Source organism: Phycodurus eques, chromosome 10, assembly GCF_024500275.1.
Source record: "Phycodurus eques isolate BA_2022a chromosome 10, UOR_Pequ_1.1, whole genome shotgun sequence".
NCBI lineage: Eukaryota > Metazoa > Chordata > Actinopteri > Syngnathiformes > Syngnathidae > Phycodurus > Phycodurus eques.
In genome coordinates this window covers 3,642,096-3,656,622 of record NC_084534.1, presented here as the reverse complement: position 1 = coordinate 3,656,622, position 14,527 = coordinate 3,642,096, and the positions used below count along the sequence as shown (strand labels likewise).

General features: G+C 41.5%; 1 protein-coding gene across 1 annotated transcript in view; it reads left to right on the top strand.

Moving 5' to 3' along the window:
• The window catches only part of wnt4 (wingless-type MMTV integration site family, member 4), a 39,016-nt gene extending 25,427 nt beyond the window's left edge, over nt 1–13,589 (top strand). The window contains exons 2-6 of the mRNA XM_061687489.1: nt 7,250–7,331; nt 8,371–8,524; nt 8,703–8,834; nt 9,345–9,487; nt 10,564–13,589. Of these exons, the coding sequence (XP_061543473.1) occupies nt 7,250–7,331; nt 8,371–8,524; nt 8,703–8,834; nt 9,345–9,487; nt 10,564–11,034 (982 nt within the window). The 3' untranslated portion in view covers nt 11,035–13,589. The remainder of the gene's footprint in view (nt 1–7,249; nt 7,332–8,370; nt 8,525–8,702; nt 8,835–9,344; nt 9,488–10,563) is intronic.
• Nucleotides 13,590–14,527: the final 938 nt, after the last annotated feature.

Genomic DNA, 14,527 nt, shown 5'->3' with positions numbered 1-14,527 from the left:
ATTCTAGTGTTAGGGGGCGCCAGAAATTGTGGATTATGATTGAAAACCAACCATTGTGGCGAATGGGTGGGCGTGGAAGGGGCAGTTGCGTTTTCCTGATCAAAATACATCCGTCGCAGGTATTTTGATGCCCACCAGAACCAGTTTGGATGCCCCCACTCTGTTGGATGCCCAGGGCTGCAGCCCCCCCCCCCCCCCCTTTTTTTTTTTTTTTTTTTTTTTTGCACGCCTCTGCATTCTAAGAACTTCAGTTATTCTATTATGAGGCTTTCTGTTCTCCTGAAACTACAGTATTTCATTTTGGTTCATATTTGTATTCAACCTGTTAAAACAACAAGACACATACTTTGAATGGTTATATACCATACTCACATCATGGAAACTCTGTCCTCCTCCATAATGGAGGCCTTCTAAGTAAATCTCAATCAACTGTGAGGTCACATCCAAGTGTGTAGTGTATGTTGGCGGATATGGTTGAGATGCTGTGGAGTGGCAGGGAGCAGGGTTATCACAGTGATGAGTGGTGAATACTGACATTGTCTGGTTGGGTAGAGCATGGCCTTCAAAGAGGCAGCGAGAGGAGGATTATCTTCACTGTTGAGAGGATGAGATGAGAGGGGAACTGGAAAGAAAAAGGTGGCTGACCTCCCTGACTTTTGAAAGGATGATAGGACACTGGTTGCACTCCAATTTGTTTTTTTCCCATAAGAAATAATGGAAATCGTAATAATCCATTTCAGGCTCAAACTATCATTTTCATGAAAACTAATTAACTTTAATGACAATAAGTAAGCCTACTGCTTTTAACCTGCTTGAGTCCACTTACTTTACATAACTTCCACTATACAGTATTCCTTTCCTCTCCTTTTTTGATACCTTTTGTTGAGGCCAGATCTTTTTTGGAAAAGTGTCGCAAAAGAGCCACAAAAAGCCAAAGGGAAAGCAAAGACATGCACAGAATGAATCCTTTAATGCTGATCTAAGATCTTGTCTAAGATCTAAAGTCTTGTGCAATATGCCGATAATTGTGTGCGTCTTGCATGACGACAAATTTAACAGAATTTGAAGTTCCAAAGGATGGAATTAAATCTGAAGACATTCCAGACTGGAAACCGAAATTCTAACTTTCTGGAGTATCCCTGTAAAGTGCTATCAATTTTCATTGAATTTCATCAGAATTCGCCCAGGCTTGGATGTGTGCCACTCCATTCCACTGAGACTGACAGACTCGGGCTTTGCAGAGGTTTGTGTGGTCTTGGGAACTCATAACCCAGTACTCAGAAAACAGGCTTCAGAAACCTTAAGGAAAGCTATGTACTGTATACTGAAAGAGAACAGGAACATAAAGTTAGTTTGAGGGCACTCTTAAAAATAAATTTAATTATTATTTTTTTAAAATCAAATTTAGTTTTCTTTTTGCTGGAGACTGAAAGCTTTAGTGTTTGACATCAAAAGATGAATATGAGAAAAGAAAAAAAAAACTTTTAATTCCAGGTTTACATCACATCATACGAACAATCTGATGATAGCATGATTTATATTAAAAAAAACTATTTTTAGGTAATGGAACAGATCAAGTTAAAAAAGATTATTGGAAGACGAGACCTGATTTTATAATGTTGTTCATCGATGCTGATTAATGAGCCCGTCATCCCAGAAGAAGCCATGCAAGCCCAAGTAATGGCATTACTTCTACTGAGCTCCAAAGAGGAGCTTTTATGGAGGCATTAAACTTTCTCCTCGAACGTTTGAGGTTGTACTTTTTTTTTTTTTTTTTTTTTTTTTTAAGCCAATTCAAGACTGGGCGGCACGGTGGGCGACTGGTTAGAGCATCAGCCTCACAGTTCTGAGGACCAGGGTTCAATCCCCGGTCCCACCTGTGTGGAGTTTGCATGTTCTCCCCGTGCCTGCGTGGGTTTTCTCCGGGCACTCCGGTTTCCTCCCACATCCCCAAAACATGCATTAATTAGGGCCTCTAAATTGCCCGTAGGTGTGACTGTGAGTGCGACTGGTTGTTTGTTTGTATGTGCCCTGCGATTGGCTGGCAACCAGTTCAGGGTGTACCCCGCCTCCTGCCCGATGACACCTGGGATAGGCTCCAGCACGCCCGCGACCCTAGTGAGGAGAAGCGGCTCAGAAAATGGATGAATGGATGGAATTCAAGACTGAACTTTCTGTTCTTTTTGGAAGTTGGTGGTTTGCATCGTCTGTCATCAAGTGTAGCTGTTTTCCTCAATCTCCCCATTCTAAATCTGTTACTTCGTACACCATTGGTTTCTTTCTTATTCAGGACATTCCAAATGATTGTATTGGCTCTGGCCGATGTTTGTCCAATGGCTCTTCTCTTTTCCTTCACAACCGCTCTTTGGTCACCCAAAGATAGGTCTCTGGTTTTCATTTTGGTTACAGCTCTAACTACGAGTGGATATCAAAAAGTAATGAGCCCAGTTTTACTCTCGCTTTATTTATTGCAATAGAAAGGCAATATATGCGTAGAAAGCCCCCAAAGTGGGGATTACATCGATACTTTTCAATATAATCTCCTTTTTTCTCAATGCTGCACTGTCCATTGATGAACAAGGGCATGTATGCCAGCCAATGTTGGCAAAGTTCATTTTCTATGCAAACTAGTTCAAAGTTCTGTACACGGTTCCAAAAATGAGCCAGTTCAGTTCCAGCCAACCATCCATTTTCTGTACTGGTTATCGTCACAAGGGTCGCAGGCGTGCTGGAGCCTATCCCAGCTATCTTCAGGCGAGAGGCGGGGTACACCATGAACAGGTCGCCAGCCAATCGCAGGGCACATATAAACATATAAACAAACAGCCATTCGCACTCACATTCACATCTACGGGCAATTTAGAGTCTTCAATCAAACTACCACACATGTTTTTGGGGATGTGAAACCGGAGTACCCAGAGAAAACACACACAGTCATGGAGAGAACATGCAAACCCCACACAGGTGAGGCCGAGATTTGAACCCATTTCCTCAGAACTGTGCTAACCAGTCGTACACCGTGCCCCCCGAGTTCAATTCATAGTTCATAATTTCAAATTTTGAACTAAATTCACCATTCAAATAATGAACTACTTCATAGTTCTATTATTCCTAGTGTTGCTGATGGGTTATTTCCCTCAAAATGCTGGCATTTCATTTCCTCGTTGTTGCCACCCATTCACTCCACACTAGGAGCCAGCTGCAGCTTTCACCCTACAATCTCAAAAACATAATGAAAAACGTGTTGCATGAATGGTGTTTTATTTTTTTTTTAAATGAGGAATTTAAAAAAACAAAAACAGGACTTTTGTCCTTAATGCCCAAACAAAAGCATGCAACAGAGTATGACAGGAGCGATGGTGAAAGGACAATGAAGATTGCATTTCTAGCAAATCTGGCAGACTATATTAACAAAATATTTGATCTTATATACTTATAATAAAAGACAAAATCAATTCCATATTACGACAGTGTGATTGTACAGTTTTAACTAAAGCATTCTGATGCAAATAATAATTTTCCAAGTAATCAGTTTTTACAATAATGTACCGTGGCCACAATGAATGGGTTGCCAAATACGGCATTTTTACCTCGACATATGAAGGCTCATATATAGTGTGTTAAGACGGGTTTTGTCCTCGAAGTCCCTAATGAAACCTGGCACTCTTGAATGAAAATGAACTTTCGTTCGAAAACAGCTTACAGACGCCAGAGTGAGCGCATTCTCAATAACGTTCATCAGGCAGAAATGAACTAAGTTCACCTCATGCTCACCCAAAATATGAACTAGTTCATGAACTTTCGTGAATTGAATTTGTTCAGGTACAACACTGATGCCAACCTCCTAAAATTCAGTAGGCTGCACTTTCAACCGTTTTTTTTTTTTTTTTTTTTTTTTAACAGCTTACTTAACGTGTTCAAATTCAGAGAAGTGCTGACTCCTTAAGGCACAAGTGTCAAACTGATGGCCCGGGGGCCAGATCCGGCCCGCAACATCATTTTATGTGGCCCGCGAAAGCAAATCATGTGTGTCGACTTCATGTTTCTTGGGAAAATACCATAATTGGTGTCTTTACTTGTATAATGTTGAGATATTGCAAGCATTTTATGTTACCAATCACCTTCATGAAATAAATGTAATAATAGTTGAACATTTTTTATTGGCTTCTGATTTTAAATCTAGTCATCCATCAATTTGTCGTGTATATGTCATGATATGATACAATATTTTATATGGGTTAACAGTCATAAGGGCCCTCCGAGGGAAGCCATAACTACAATGTGGCCCTGTGACAAAAATGCGTTTGACACCCCTGCCTTAAATGTTCTTTATACTCCTGCGCTCGCGCGGCCGACAGCGCCCGCATTGCATCACGTCAAGTGCCGCATTGGGCCATGGGTGCACACGGCAAAAAATTTTGCTGCACGTAGAATGCCGCAGAGATCACCTCTCGTGATTGGTTCGTTTTAGTCACACACTATGATGAGGTCCTCAGCGTTCCGCTTGGTTCCACATACCATCTATGTGGAACCAAGACTGATGGTGCCAGATTAGGTGAGTATGGGGGATGGTTCATATGTCCAGCCAAAGAAATTGATGACTTCTCAAGCTCCTTCATTGTCACAGAGGTCACTCAAAGAAGGCTTTTGTTCTCAGCCTTTTATCCTGGACACCCACTTTTTGACTGCAGGAGCCTAGTCCAGCTTCTCCATACACATTTTGCAACCTTTTGAAAATGTTTAGTAGTGGTTCCCCCCCAAAGGAAGATATTCAATCACAGCTCTCTGCTTCTGATGGGCATCCAACAATGACGTCATTATCCAAAATGACTGACAAAGAGAGGACAGGCTTAAACAAAACTTTTATGAAATAAACCTTCAAATGAGTATTTAAACTACAAACTGTTAACATTTCTAAAAAGAAAAAAAAGAAAAAAAATTATTATTGGTAGGTTACTGTATATTGTATTGGGCACATACCTTTTGACTGTCCCTCATAGTATACTGTATTTGTTTGAATAACGTAATAGGGCACATCTGATTGGTGATTGTCATACATTTGGGTCATACAAAGTGTAGCTTCTGCCCATAAAACAGCATTTTAAAATGTGAACTACAAAACTTGACTCATTTTAGACTAAACAAGGCATCAAACATGACATGTCAGGAACGTTTGAGCAGTTTAGACAGTACATAATCAAGGCTTCGACCTCAAAGGAAGATTTAGTGTCGGCAACTGCGAAAGCCTATTTCTGTAAAACGCAGCTGGGCCTGGAGATATGAGAGTGAAGTGAGTAGGGGCGGTTGTGTGTGTGTGCGTAGGGGGTCAGGGCATCAAGACCGATGTCATTTTCTCACACGTCTTCGATTGTGTGTGTATGCAGTATATCTTCCTGACCTGTCTGGCCTAGAGGTGGTGTCTGTGATAAACCACTTTCCCTCCTCACAGTGTACTCACAACCAGACCTTCATCCAAGATATTCTCACAACATCATGGAGTAGGCATAATCTGAAAGGCGGTTTTAAGCAAAATCATGCATCCAGGCTTGAACTGGAACAGAAAGCAAAGACTTCATGGGGGAAACTTTATGCAGCAATATTTTTGTGTTTAAAACACATTAGATGCTTTTCATATACCGGTAGTTTGGTCCATTTTAATTGAAATCTTCTTTGTTTAGCTGCTCGGTTCGTTTGCTCATGTGTGAACACATAAACCAAATTCAGGTGCCGGGGTACAAATCAACCATTCTGTCATTTTGAAGGTGTAATAACATTTGCCAATTCAGTCAGTCAGTGGGAGACCTAGACTTTTATCCTTGGGGTGGCCATGAACACATACACATGTTAGTGGAACACACTGGAGCAGGGGGCAGCTGAAGCGCCCGGGGAGCATTTCGGGGTATCAGTGTCTTGCCCAAGGACACCACAGCTGTGAGTCCAGGGGATGTTGGCGGCTGGTCCAGTCGGGGTCTTGAACCTAGGTCCCCCACAGTGGCAAACGCTGATCTTAACCATTGGGCCACAGCTGCCCTAGAAGAGGATTGGGAGAATGTCATATGGTCAGATGAAACCAAAATAGAACTGGTAAAAACTCAACTTGTCGTGTTTGGAGAAATAATTCTGAGTTGCATCCAAAGAACACCATACGTACTGTGAAGTATGGGGGTGGAAATATCATGCTTTGGGGCTGTTTTTCTGCAAAGCGTCCAGGATGACTGATCCGTGTAAAGGAAAGAATGAATGGGGCCATGTATCGTGAGAATTTGAGTGAAAACCTCCTTCCATCAGCCAGGGCATTGAAGATGAAACATGGCGGTGTCTTTCAGCATGACAATGATCACAAACAGTGGTTTTGTAAGAAGCATTTCAAGGTCCTGGAATGGCCTAGCCAGTCTCCAGATCTCACCCCCATAGAAAACCTTTGGAGGGAACGCTTATTTTCCACCATAATTTGCTAATAAATTCTTTAAAAATCAGACAATGTGATTTTCTGGATTTCTTTTCTCATTTTGTCTCTCATAGGTGAGGTATACCTATGATGAAAATTACAGGCCGCTCTCATCTTTTTAAGTGGAAAAACTTGCACAATTGGTGGCTGACTAAATACTTTTTTGCCCCACTGTGTGTGTGTGTGTGTGTGTATGTATATATATATATATATATATATATATATATATATATATATATATACGGCAAATAAAGATGATTCTGATTCTGACTTTAGCTTGATATCCGTGGCGTCTAGCAAAACGATCACCTATCTGAACACAAAAGTGATTTTAAACAGTGACTCATTAGGACACCACAGTACATAAACCTTACTTTAGAATGACGTCGTAGACAGGCTCTTGGGCAGATCATCTTCTTCTGTGGCGATTCTTCTTCTTTTCCTCATAAATGTTGATTACAACTCTTGTGGTACATAGCGCCAACTACTGTGCAGGAGGAATTTAGCACTCAAAAAGCGTCACTGATTTCAAAATGCAAACGGCTCCTTTCGACAAGACGTGCGGTGCCGTGATATGACAATCATCTCGGGGGCCACCTGGGGGGTTCAATCAGATTTCAGGGGGGTCCAGTGCTGCCCCGGCCTCCCCTCTGACTCCGCCTCTGCAGTCAGTCACTTACATGTTGCGGTTACTTTTCTGTCCTCATGACACGTATTAATACCTCATACCATTTAAGTGTTCCAACACAATGATGGCTGTTCATTAAATACTTTCTATTCAATTTATTTCTCTCCCATCAGGTACCTGGCCAAGCTATCGTCAGTAGGAAGCATCCGGGATGAAGAGACGTGTGAGAGGTTACGAGGCCTCATTCAGAGACAGGTGCCTTAACGCGGCTACAATGTTATTTTTGCACAATAGAAACAATGCAGATTAGTTACACTACAGCTATCTAATACACACTCACAATTTGGTTTAGAGGTGTCCTTTCAAAAGAATGTATTCTTACCAGTTAATTATCAGTGTGGTGGTACTTACTATTTTTCTGTGTAATGTTTGCTCGCATGTCATTATTTCCCCGAAAACACTGTCGTATTTGGAAAGCTGAGTCACGGTTGGAACGTCCTTACTGTGACACTATATATATATTATACTGTGACACTATATATTATCCAATATATATATATATATATATATATATATATATATATATATATATATCAGTGCAGGAGTATGTCCTTTGACATGCGCACAGCACAATGACAATTTAATGCCTGAAAGGCCTGAAAGGCGGTCTGAACTTAGGCCTGCTGGGACCACGTATAAGTCCGGTGCAGTAGGTAGACTGCAGGTCAATTGCGATTTTGTTGAATTTCATCGGGACAGAGACAGACAGATTCTGAGATCTGCGAACATGTATGGTGGATGTCAGATGTATTTTATTCATAAATATGTGAACAGCAAACAACAAGTCATTCAACGCAATATAGGTGGGCAGGTATTTGGTGTTAGGGGGACAGATACATGAGGTCCGCAGTCATACTTTAATCGCCTCAAGTTTTCACCAGTTAATTCGGTATTTAATAAGGGTACCCGCTCATGTTATCTAGAGCAATGAAAATGCTTCACTCACTTACGGATTGCTGCGATTGCGCATTGTCCTCTTCGGCACAGAGATGTCTCCATGTGAGACTTTCATTGCTCTGTATGAAAGGAGCTGCTTTGTCAGCTATAGACACACCCACGGTGACATTGCCCGCCAGCCATCAGATTCACCGGAGTGCGCTGGTCTACAAAATTACCAAATCTGGTCTAATCCACCCCTGGCACACAGTTGTGTCGCCCGCCGCTCAGGATTTACAAGGGTCACGAAAATATGGCCCAATGTGTTTGACATACTGTAGCTTCTCTTCTGCTGCAGGTTCAGATCTGTAAGCGCAGCGTGGAGGTGATGGATGCAGTCCGCCGTGGTGCTCAGCTGGCGATAGATGAGTGTCAGTTCCAGTTTCGTAACCGTCGGTGGAATTGCTCCACTCTCGAGAGCATGCCTGTGTTTGGCAAAGTGGTCACCCAAGGTAAGTTTACTATAGAGCACAGTGACTCCACTCCTAAATAGCAAGCATCATACCACTTTTGGGCACAAGTGATGTTCAATATCCCAACCAATAGTCATTTTAACACTTCAACACATTCTTCATTTTTTCTTTCTGCGTATAATGTGAATCAATGTGACTGCATGTGTGTGTGTTTCAGGCACTCGTGAGGCTGCCTTTGTGTATGCCATCTCAGCAGCCAGTGTGGCGTTTGCGGTCACGAGGGCCTGCAGCAGTGGAGAGCTAGAAAAATGTGGCTGTGACCACAACGTACATGGAGTCAGTCCAGAGGGTATATATCACTCCCTCCTGCTTGCAAATACACACATACAAAAATGGCAAGCGTAACAACACAGCTAATCAATTATACTTCTAATATTTGGAGAGAACATCTGTTATATATTATTTGCAATTATATAAAGTAGAAAAGTTCTGAAAATACCCAAGGTAGTTTAATTCTTCCATGATAAAGCCATTGCTATGTAAAAATAACAACTAAAGTGCAAAAATAAAGGTTGTTGCTTAAATGTGCATTAACTCAAAGTGGTGCTTGTGTGATTATCATTGGCCAATTATCACTGACTCAGTGTTGTGCTGGTGTCAGACTGTGGTTGCAGCCAGACAGCAAAACAATGAGACCTCTTATAAGTAAAATGCAAAGCTGCTGACTTGTGGGTAATGGTGTGCTGGTTCAACACTATGAGGATCACCTCAGACATTTCAGTGTCATTTGATACATTGTTTTTCGGGGGGTTAGCTTTTTTTGCATGTCTTTTAATGATCTCCTAATGTCTTGTCACAGGATTCCAGTGGTCGGGCTGCAGTGACAACATTGCTTACGGAGTGGCTTTTTCTCAGTCCTTTGTGGATGTGAGGGAGAGGAGTAAAGGCCAGTCCTCCAGTCGGGCCCTCATGAACCTGCATAACAATGAGGCCGGCAGGAAGGTAACTCAGGGTTTGTGCTTGAGTCTGATGCAAAGTCCATCTCCTCACATTAACATCAAGCTTTGTCAGACTTGCAAATTATCACCTTCGTTTTCTGTACAGAAGCCATGATTTTCTGTTGTAGTGGAATTTGTAAGCTTGAGAGCACAATTTCCTCTGGGACGCTGATTGACCGCCAGTGTGTTTTAATTTCAATTTCTACTGTATAACAAACGATGGTCCCACAGACGGTCAAATAATCGGCACAATAAAACCTTTATTGCTGTAACTGGCATACAAGTAGAATAATAAGTTCACCACTGTTAACTGTAAAACATGTACATTACAAGTCTTGACTTGCACCACCCACTGAGGTTTTGTGGTTTACAGCGCACTGAGTATGCGACTTTGGAGGAATTCAAATTTGCTGAGGTACGTTCAACTTTAGAGGTATCCTGTATACTCACCGGCAACAACATTAGGTAATCATATAGTACACTAATGGGGTCTAACACAAGAGGTGTACTGGGATTGGTCAACCACAAAAAAAGTCCATAATATTTTAAAGGGCTTTCAATTTGATTTGATGCAGTTCGACGCCACTGCAAATGCCAACATCCATCCATCCATTTCTATACCACTTATCCTCATGAGGGTCCAGTGTGAGCTGGAGCTTATCCCAGCTGAGTTTGGGCGAGAGGCGGGGTACACCCTGCCCTGGTCACCAGCCAATTGCAGAGACCTTATAGACGAGCAACCAGTCACACATTCACACCTACGGACAAATTAGAGTTTTCAGTTAACCTTACATGCATGTTTTAGGAATGTGAGAAGAAACAGCAGTACCCTCGTAAAGATGGCGTTTTTTTGTTTTTTCCTTTTTATTAATACACCTCTGACAGCGTCAAACCATATGGAGCATTGTCGTTTTTGTAAAGAGAAGATTCTTTGGTACAGCTCTTGCATTTGATCTCTATTCCGTTCATGATATTTAATGAATTGCCAGGTCAATACTAGTATGGCAGAACCAGTTCTTGTTATTTAGTAGTTTAATGGCATATTTCTGTCAGCTAATCGGGTCTCTTGCATCTTTTCAGGCCATCCTGGCTCACATGCGTGTGGAGTGCAAATGTCACGGAGTTTCAGGATCATGTGAGGTGAAGACCTGCTGGAAAGCAATGCCACCCTTTCGCAAAGTTGGCAACGTCATCAAGGAGAAGTTTAATGGTGCCACTGAGGTGGAGCAGCGCAAAATGGGCTCTGCCAAAGTCCTGGTGCCTCGCAACTCCCAGTTCAAACCTCACACTGATGAAGATCTGGTCTACTTAGAACCCAGTCCAGACTTCTGCGACCATGACCCGCGCACACCGGGCATGCTGGGCACAGTGGGCCGCCAGTGCAACAGAACCTCAAAGGCCATTGATGGCTGTGAGCTGATGTGCTGTGGCCGTGGTTTTCAGACACAGGAAGTTGAGGTTGTGGACAGGTGCAGCTGTAAGTTCCACTGGTGCTGTTACGTCAAATGCAAGCAGTGCCGCAAAATGGTGGAGATGCACACTTGCCGATGATGAAATGGGCACTGTTGATGAACTGAACACATGCCTCCACTCCTGATCACAACTCGCGAACACCCTGAGGACTTGAAGCTCCCTCCTCTGCTGGATAGGACCAAAGCTTCTACTACTTGTCTATGCAAACAGGTCGAGTAGCTGAGAGGTGCATCCACTTCCTCGTCATGCTGTTTGTCTTCTCAATTAAAAAAAAAAAAAAAAAACATTGTCTCCCTCCCTCTACTCCTTATAGCAATGTTTAACTTATTTGTTGAGACTGAGAAGTTTATCTGGGATTGACTAAGAAGGAGGGGCCACACTAGTGGAGAAAAGGAGGGAGAAACAGCACCCATGGATGGGTGGGTTTAAGGGGTTTGGGTCTCGAGGAGGGCTGCCGGCCTCTGTCCTTGCTGCTGCTGCTTCAGGGACTTAATCAGAGCACGTCAAGGAGCGTCAATAAAAGACAAACTGCAAAGATTGAACCTGTCGTACATAAACTTTATGTGTTTTGCTTTCCGCGTGTGCATGGCTGCACTGAGCTAAGATTTTGTTACGTAGAGTTGTGTATTTGATGCTGTCACATGCAAAGTTTTCTGTCCAAAGGGCACCGATGAATGACAAGTGAAAGCCACTATCATCACCTTCCTGTCTTTCTGTAAACTTACAGCATGTGCACTAATGGTACAAAAAACACTCACACAGAAAATATTACTCGAAAAGATCTGTACCCATCAACGGTTAGTAGATAAAATAAAAGAGGAAAAACACCCAGTTTACACAAATACCTGATATGTAGCACATCCACTGGGTTGCCAAATGCTGCGAAATTTAACCTTAAGGGTGGCGCAACAGTAAACACATTGCAGTCAGTTGGTTTAACAGAATTTACCTTCATTCAACAAGAAGTTGGAATAAGACTTTTTTGAAATGTGCTCATAAAAAGATCTGAAACCCCATTAATTAACAGTTTGTAAACTGGGAATAATCATTTCCACCGTAAACAACCCAACTGTTGATGGTTACTGGTGATTTGAGAATTCATTCATTCATTAGAACTCTGAATGAGGCCTTGTTCATGTAATAAAAAAATCACATGCCAAAAAGAAAGAGCACAAATTGCTGGATTGTCCCTTGTTGCCCATTGTTGACTGGGTCATGGTCCTCCTCTTTGTTAAATTCATTGGTGGGTAATGCTTGGATCAGACCACAAGATTTTAGCCCCGTTATTTTCCCTATTTGCTGTCGCAAACAATTTTCAAGCTCGTGCCTGGCATCTTTTGTCGGGAACGACAAAACTCCTTGTCGTGGTTTCATAATCCACGATCAACGTTTTGGTCCCTGCAATAATAGCACCACGACGTCAAAATGAGAGGTCTACTATGTTTAATTTTTTGGATATCTTCTGTTTCGTGCCAAATATCAACAAAAACTCTCCAACATAACACCTTGACTTCGACCAACAGGATTGCATCTTGTAACGGTGCATCGCCTCCCTTGGTTGCCATTTATTCACAAGAATAAACTAATGTTTACCAAAACTTTAGAACCTGAATCAACAAAATGCTGGCATAATGTTTACATACAAACGTTAGTGCTAGCACGAGCTAGCTATCTAGACAGCTACATAATGTTACATTGGCTGCTTCCTAGTAGTATTAAAATTATGTGAACATTACATCAAGCTCTTGAAGAATGGACAGCCCCAAACTGTCCTCTCCGGAGCACCCAGGGATGATACCACACACATTTTTTCTTATCTTTCTTCTTTGTTTTGTCCTTTCCAACACAAAACATTGCCGCGATCAAAAAAATAGTGCCATGGTAATGGTTGTAGCGTCCACATGTTTTCTGGTCTTGCCACCCCCAACAGTTTGACTGGATTAGCCGAATTATTGTAAAAGACAGGATATGGTGATATTGTAATTTATGTTGTGTAGTCTTTGTCAGTGTTCTGACAGAGACATGTCAGGATTTTATGGCAGTGGTCTGACATAGTGCCCTCGTGAGAGAACAAATTTATCTTGCAGTCTGATCCGGGCATTACACTGTGTCACATTGGTGTGACTTCATCCTACACATACACATGTAAACAAACATCAGATAAGGGTTTGCCTTTGCGAACTGCACCAAAGCAAATCGCACGGAGCTATACTGCCTGGTGGAAATCAACATCCTTCAAATCAGATGGATATTGAGCTCCTACTGTATTTCATTGTTTGCCAAAGGCCAGTTGCTATTTGACAGAACAAACACAAAAAACACATGTATCAAACACAATGCAAACACTTAGATAATAAAAACATTATGGGGTCTGCAGGATGGTTGCTGAGCATGTTCATCATGCATGATGACTGAAGCACTTTCTCTCCAACCGCACATAAAGCCCTCCACCCATGCCATCTGGCAACATGTGACCACGTATGGCCAACTTGTACCACCTAAAAGCCACGCTTGCCAATAATAATGTGCTATCATTATAATAATCATAATGTAGATCTGTAAAGACTTATACACTGAAGATTTTACTGCCTATGAATGTATGTTGATGCTGAATATATGCTGTGTCAAATATACATCTTGTCACTGACTGCTCTTTTCAAATGTGTGTATGTAACGAAGGAAATACACAAGGAAAATCACTGAATTGAGGGGGAAAAAAAGACTAGGCCCACCACCAAGCCCTTGAAACATGGTTATAGAACCCTACTGATAGACATAAAATGGTACCTCCAAGATCAAAGATCAACCTCAGTTTTGCTTGGATTTACAATCCTTTTTGATATAAGAAATAATGAATATACTTTACTGAGCCACTGTTACCAATGCAAAACTAACTGGCAGAGGAATACTGAGTGAAAGGTGAGTTGCATAATACAGTACAGTTAATTACATGAAAGCAAATGGGTAGCGGAATCAATCCAGACCAGCTAAATGGTATGAAACATTTAATGTTCTTTTGTTTATTTTTTATATTTTACTTCCGTATTTTCATTGCCCATTTTTAACATTCATGTGTTGTTTATTTACATTTTACATGGACGCAAGCAGGTTATTTGAGGTGTTCAGAAAACATAAACACAGTGATATTGGATATTAAATGTCACCTGAAATGTGTGTAAATGGACAGTCAGTTACAGGCACTAAATCAGAATTGGGCACTGAGATCTACAGCGTAAATTCTTCTTTTATGGTTATTGTGGACTTATTGTTACTACACCTCTCTGTGTGACAGAGAAAACAAACACAAAGAAAAAGTCCAACATATTTGTGAAATTAATCAGAGATGAGAGATGAGTAAAAGCACTTGTCCAAAGAACAACTCCGGTAAAAAAGTACTGAAGCCACTTCCCTATTAAAGTAAAAGTATAGAACTACTCATAAATGTATTTAAGTAAAAAGCATATCAACATTTTCCAGACCAATTATAAAATACATATAGTGACATCTTTATGTCTCTCCATTTGATTGACGTGCTTTCTCTGGGAGAACAAGAATAAAAACAGGTCGGCTT